General features: G+C 32.9%; 1 protein-coding gene across 1 annotated transcript; it reads right to left on the bottom strand.

The window, feature by feature from the left end:
* Positions 1-6146: 6146 nt before the first annotated feature.
* On the bottom strand, positions 6147-6976 carry LOC139867379 (large ribosomal subunit protein uL11-like). The gene has a single exon (XM_071855751.1). The coding sequence runs from the start codon at positions 6909-6911 to the stop codon at positions 6411-6413; it is 501 nt and encodes a 166-aa protein (XP_071711852.1). The 5' UTR covers positions 6912-6976; the 3' UTR covers positions 6147-6410.
* Between the last annotated feature and the right edge of the window lie 511 nt (positions 6977-7487).

The following is a 7487-nucleotide window of genomic DNA, read 5'->3' as shown; positions in this document are numbered from 1 at the left end:
GGTGGCAATTATCATGTCCACAAAATTCAATGGTGGCAATTATCATGTCCACATAATTCAATGGTGGCAATTATCATGTTCATATAATTCAACGGTGACAATTAGCATGTCCACATAATTCAATGGTGGCAATTATCATGTCCACATAATTCAATAATAATCCGCAGAACTTCTGTCTGCATAATAACTCATTCGAGGAATGTTTTGCTTGTGTCTATCTCGTCAAACATTTATAAAAGCATTTCATGTATTCGTAGTTCAAAATATATTTCAAAAGCATTTAATAAAGCAGTTGTAAAAACAGCGCATGTATTCTCAGTCCCAAAAATGTAAAGAGTAAAAGGGAATCAAATGAACTCACAATACGATTTTTGTAGTAAAAATATGCATACGACGATACTGAACAATGCAAGGTTGGCCACAGATTCACGAACCTATATCATTTATGTATATATTAACACATATAATTGAAGTCAAATAATTTATGTATTATTATTAATATAACTGTTATTTTAGTAATTCATGTGTAAATATATATTTTTTTTTATACTTTAAGTAATTAATTTATAAAATATAATTTTATTAAGTATATTCTATGTAACTAACTTTTATTGTAATAATAATAATAATAATAATAATAATAATAATAATAATAATAATAATAATATTAATATTGATAATAATAATAATAATATAGTTGTATTGGTAAAAGTAATAATAATGATAGTAATAATATTCAAAATGATAAAAATATTAATAATAATGTTAATACTAATAATGATAAAAATAATAATAATGATATTTTTAATAATAATATTAATTTTAATAATAATGATAATATATAATAATAATAATAATAATAATAATAATAATAATAATGGGTAATAAGTAAACTACCTCAGAGAACTAGTCCTTAAAAAATCAATGCCCAAGCCCGAGTTTGAACCCGCGACGTCCCGCTATCCCAATAATATCCTTAACCATTGAACCATCTGCTACTTTTCTGAATTAATACCCAATCTATATCTATATATCTAATATATCTATCTGTTTCCATCTTCTTTTCAAAAAAAAAAAAATGCAACAACCGAGACTCAACCTACGACTTCCCGCTCAGTGACAACACCTCCACCCACGCTGCCATTTTTGTTTTTCTACTTTAAACCCATCTGAATTAATTATATCCCGAATTAATTGGTTCCCTTCCTTCTTCATGTTCATACAACTAGTCCACCAGGAAACAGATCTCGGCCCAAGAACAATTTATGGTCCAACTATAAACTTCGGCCCAACTTTACAAAATAGGATCACGGTTCATTAAGTATGTCAAAATGTTACGGCCCAATCAGGAAACCAAATCATAGTCCAAAGTCACAAGCCTATTGTGATAAACTAATTTAAATGGCCTAACTTAGAGTGGAAGAGTATCGATCAGGATTAAATAATAAAACATGCTAAAGTAATCCCACTCTCTAATAAATTAATCAAGTGGTGTTGTCTTTGCTTAAAGGGTGTCGGCCACTACCCAAAATATAAGGCATGCATTATCATTTGTTTATTGATTCAAGATGCAAGGAATATTAATCGAATGTTTTTGGTTTTTGTGGTATGTCGAGATCGAAACAGATATAAATAGAAATTATAGCACTAGTCGAACATAAGAAGAAGAACATGGCAACTTGGGGTGGCTTGTTGTGATTCTGTTCAATTGAAACAGAAATTAGTCACGGTAGTGGTGGTTGATTGTTCACGAAAAGAAAAATAAAGAGGAAGAAGGAGAGAGAGATAAATGAAAGAGAGAGAGAGAGAGAGGTGGAGATGAGGTGAAGGTTTAATGGAGAAGGTGGTTGTCGTGGTAGATTTTTGATGTTCACGGTGGTGGTTCACGAATCACGATCAACTAAGGTGGTGTTAGGGTGATCAAATAAGAGGGTCGTTCTTGGACAAAAAGAAAATCGAATCTATGTAATAGGATGGTAGTAGCTATAAATGATGACTTACGGTGTTGTTTTGGTTTAATGATCGACAAGGATATACCCAGTAAGCATGCATACAAGTTTCAAGTGATAGTTTTGATTGTGATGGTTATGGTTTGTGAGTTTTCGAACCGTTTAGTAAAACCGATTAGCAACGAATAGTTCTTGGTTGTGTCATGGTGTTTTGGATAGTGATGGTTAGGGTGATCATGGGTGTTTGAGGATTGACGATTGTGGTGGTGGTTTTCATTAAGAAAGGTGGTGGTGATGTGTGTTGGAGATAGTGGTTCGATAGTTGTAGTTGTGAAAGGAAACATGAAAGGTGGTGGTGATTTGTATACGGGTTTGGTGATGGTTAACCGGAGATGTTAAAGGTGGTGTCTTAAAAGAAGTGAGCCAATGGTGTCGGTGGTGTTCTCGGTTATTAAATAGAAACGGGTAGAGAGATTGATGGATTCATTATGTAAGTATGTATATATATAATAGAGAGATAGATGATTGGTGGTACTCCGGTTGTAAACAGAAAAGAGAGAAAGTTGGAGATAGAGTGAAGGTTTCCGGCTGTGATGGTTTGCAGTGGTCCGGTGGTGGATGTAGGTGTTATGGTAGCGGTGAAAGAAGGGGTGTAGGAAGTGGGTGTGGTTTAAATGGAGAAGAAGAACATAGATTGGTGATAGATTCATATACTGGTGTGTGTATATATATATTAATACAATAACATGTAATATGTAAGAGTTTCAAAAGGAAAACAGTGGAAAAATAGTTAGCAGCCGGCTCCTTGTTTCTTTCCTACCGACGGTTTATCACGAATGGTTATATCGTGTCCATTTCTAAACAGTTAACTTATAAAAGTGTCCCTAAAAATCTCAAATTTTTTAGATTAAACATATTTAATTATTTCACTCATTACCTGTTTGAAACCTGATCAAAAAGATTCGAAAATTATTTATTTTCTGTTCCGATTTATATGTACGGAGTACTAATATTTAAAATTAAAAAGGTAAAAATACTTTTAACAAATTTAAAATCTTCGTAATCGATTTACTGTTCAACTTTTATTTTAATCCTTCATAAACTCATGTTAAATCTATATGAACGCTAACGAAATGTCAACCGAGTATTTCTGACGTTTACTAATTAAGCTCGAAATCATTTATTCCATTCTATATATAAACAGTTTTAAAATAGCAAGTTTAATTACTAAAACAAATATATTATATATTTTTAAACAAATAGATTTAATATAACTTTATATATTTACAAGTAATATTTATATACATATTTATATATATCTATATATTTTTAAATATAGTTTCCATTACATCGCATTTTATTTTATTTATTTTACAATATAAATTCTAATAATTAAATTATATAATATTCTAAATTATATTTCAAATTATAAATGCCTATTTAAATATATATGTTATCTATTTACAAATAGTTGTTCGTGAATCGTCGAGAATGGTCGAAAGTCAAACGAGTGTATGAAATAGTCCAAAAATTTTGAGTCTCAACATTACAGACTTTGCTTATCGTGTCGAAAACATACAAAGATCAAGTTTAAATTTGATAGGAAATTTCCGGGTCGTCACACAAGCTGTTGTTAAATAGATTAGTGTTGCATTGTAATAATCAGTTTTTTTCAGGTATAACAAAATATATCTTACTCTCTCAATTTTGGCTTTCAATAAATCGACGATTAATCTGGAAAGTTTTTCTGTTCATAGTTTATAAGTTTAGTCGTTAATTCATTACGATCAAGAGATCTAGTTTGATCGTATCATGTTAATTCCTCTACATATAAACTAGTACCTTATCCCATCTAATATGAGACTGATTCCTACACCCCTTAATTTTTTTCATACACCAATGGTTTATTTTTGTAAGACCATTTTACCCTTTTCAATTTACAACCTGATATTTACCTAAACCCAAAACCCTTCCACATTGGAAAAACAGTACACCGCCTCTTCAAATCGTCTTCCTAAAATCAATCGTCTAGTGAGTTATTGAAGGGTGTGCGTGAATTTTCTAATGATAGAGGATATGAGATATCTATCCACAACCGAAAAAGGACAATTTTTACACTTTGCAATCTGATTGGGAGGTTCATATCGAGATATACGTGGTATTGAAGATAAATGGAAAAAAACATAGTATCTCATTTCGTTGATTGACATTTCAGAATAATAGGTAATAAGGGATGTGAAGATAGTTGGGTATTAAAGTCAAAACACTTGGGACACAACAATGAGCCATCCCCATCCATTATTCCGCCATCCCCATCCATTATTCCGCCAGTTATCACCTAATAGGGTACAAGTTGTAAAAGACAATGTGAAGAAAAAAATTAGAAGGAAAACTTTAGAAAATCGTTCAGAGATTGGTGCATTATTTGAGGAGCTCCAAAAAAGTGGATTTTTCTATGATGGTTTACATAATTCAGAAGGGTGTATATCTAGTTGTTTGTTGCACTTCCCTTATCAAGCAAATTGGTGAAAGTCTTCTACAATATTATATTTGTGATGGATTGCACCTACAAAACTAACAAATACAATATGCTCCTTATTGATATTGTTGGAGTTTCATGTTTTAATACATCTTTTTATGTTGAGTTTGCTTTTTTGAAAAGTGAGGATGGAGAGAATTATATTTGGGCCCTAAATGCGTTCAAGGAGATTTTTGGACACGAGAATCAACCTTTGGTGACTATGTCAGATCGAGAATTGGCACTAATGAATACCATAACGATAAAAGATAAAAGAGGGTTAGTTTGAAAGACGATAAGTTTGAAATGACAAAATGTGCTGATGTGCACCGCACATGATGTGATTTAAGAAACAAAAAATTAACTGTCGTTACCTATTGCACTTCCATGAACCTGTGGTTTACTACATGGATTCCAGTAGTAAAAAAAAAAAAAAAAAAAAAAAAAAAAAAACTTCTGAACTTAATTAGTACTTAGTAGTATTGAGCTTGAATTTACAACAGTCTGAAGAGTTCAAATCATGGGATGAGACCCTTGTAAACAGTGTTGTAAAAAATCCGATTACTCGCCGATTAATCTCCGATTAATCTTTTTTAAGAGCAATCTGTTCCGATTTCTAAAAATCCATTTAATTAAACATTCAACGTCAATTGATGGATCAAAACCGAATTTGGTAACCAAAATCGATCAAAGTAAAAAATGGTTAACATTTGAACATGAATTTAAACTAGAACTTTATAGTTTTGGAGCAAAATGAACAATTTTAGACAATTATGTTAAAGTTTATTTTTATATTTATAATTTTTTTCTATATTTACACATATAATTTGTAAAATTTAATATCTAAATGTATACAGTACAATCCGATTAATCCCCGATTAATCCCCGAATTGCCGATTAATCTTTCCAAAGTCCTGACCGATTAATATCCCAATAGCGAATTTTGCAACCTTGCTTGTAAATATTCGTCGATTAATTCTTCAAACTATATCAAAATTTTATTATTTGCTACCTAATTTTGAGACAGTCATCGGTGATGGTCATCAAGACACCAACCCTGTTTAAACCACTACAGTCAAATCTCAAATGTTGACATCAACAATTTTGTCTGAACCTGTGTTTGTACACTAGTTAACTCCAACACCTGTTAATCAGATACAGAATAGTTGCTGCGTAACCTTAACCGCCAAAAGGTGTTTGCACCATAGTTGCAACTCATGCTTCACCGTTTTACGACCGGACCACTGTCAAGGTTTGCTGATCAATAATTATTGGTGTACACATCATCCTTCATCAACAGTCGCACCCTAACTTCAAGTCCTTAACCCTCAACAATATCAAATTTATTCTTAGTTCGACTCTATCACCGCTCTAAACAACCCTTAACCTCATCTAACAATGGTGAACCAAAAAATGAAAATGTCAACGTACAACTTTCAAGCAACTGAAATTAAATTCAACTTCTATGCTATGGTTAACTTTAAAATCAATGTTCATTACCGGAAGAAAAAAAACAAAGGTAAACCCAGAAAGGATCAATGCTTATGGCCTTGTAGTTCTTCGTATTTTGAAATTTTCTGGACGTGCAATGAAGATTCTTTATGTATGATCTTGGATTATAAATTTATAATTGAACATAAATTCACACTTTGACAAGCATTTACATCTACTTAGTCATAATGCAGTTATCATATCAAGATTCATGGCTCTATTTTAAGAAATCAAATTAGGCTAACCATTACAAAAGAATCGAACAAGGAGCCCTAGTTTAACTAAACTAACCAAACCAAACGGCTCACTACCGTGAACAAACCATCAAATTCGCTACCAAAGATGTCTAAAAATTCGTTCCAAAAACTAATCAAATTGAGACATTAATTTCGTAACAAGGAACAAATGAAAACTTAAATTACTCGAAACTAGATCAGATTGCGCAAAATAAATCATTCCTGAGGAATCTCAATATCACCATCAGCAATCTCCTGCTGCAAATCCTTGGGATCTTTACCATCGACCGTACAACCAACCGAAACACAAGTTCCTAATATCTCCTTCACAGTTCCTTGCAACTCCTTCGCCATAGATCGAGGTTTCATTACTTTCGCAATCTCAATGACATCATCAAGTGAAATATTACCGCTGTGTTTGATATTCTTCACTTTTTTACGATCACGTTCCGGTTCCTTCAAAGCTTTGATCACCAATGCTGCGGCGGAAGGTACGACGGAGACTTTAGCTTGACGGTTTTGGACGGTGAGTTTGACGGTGACACGTAGACCTTTCCAGTCCTTTGCCGTTTCTTTTGCGATATCTTCTCCTATTTTTTTGGGAGAGAGACCAAGTGGACCGATTTTAGGAGCTAGGGATGATGCGGCACCGACTTCACCGCCGGTGACTCGGACGTACACATCGACGACTTGCGATGGATCAAACTTCGGCGGCATGATGGATGAAAGGTGATTGCTGGTAGTTAGGGTTAGGGTTAGGGCTTTGGAAATGTAGGTTTTTGGTGATTGTTAGATTGAACAAATTTGGGATTTTTTAATTAGGGTATTACAGATTGGGCTGTGAGTCTATAGTTTGGTTTATTGAAGACTTTAAGGGCCCAATTATTGGATTGATTAAACCCGTCTTTGTTGTAATATTGTGAATAGATAATTGACAATACACACACTTGCTATAGTTTTATTTTTGAGTAATTGGTCAGTGATTTATTTTTAAAAGTGTTTAATAATATATTCTTAAAAAATCGTAGCTGTAAAAATGTCTTATGATCTCGCACCATGCACCACACATCATGTTTGTAACTTAGTATTAGAGCTTTAAACGAGCCGACCCGAACTTAACATTGTTCGAGGTCGGCTCATTTGTTTTTCGGAGGGCTAGAGCTAGAGCTCAGCTCGATTCGAGCTTTAGATATTTATCTCGATCTCAGCTCGTGAATTATGTGGTAAACTCGAGCTTGGCTCGTTATAAGCTCGTTTTAAGACAACATATTATAATATCCTTTAGCTCGATAC

The sequence above is a fragment of the Rutidosis leptorrhynchoides genome, chromosome 1 (genome assembly GCF_046630445.1).
Source record: "Rutidosis leptorrhynchoides isolate AG116_Rl617_1_P2 chromosome 1, CSIRO_AGI_Rlap_v1, whole genome shotgun sequence".
Taxonomy (NCBI): Eukaryota; Viridiplantae; Streptophyta; class Magnoliopsida; order Asterales; family Asteraceae; genus Rutidosis; species Rutidosis leptorrhynchoides.
This window is presented reverse-complemented; position numbering and strand designations above follow the sequence as displayed.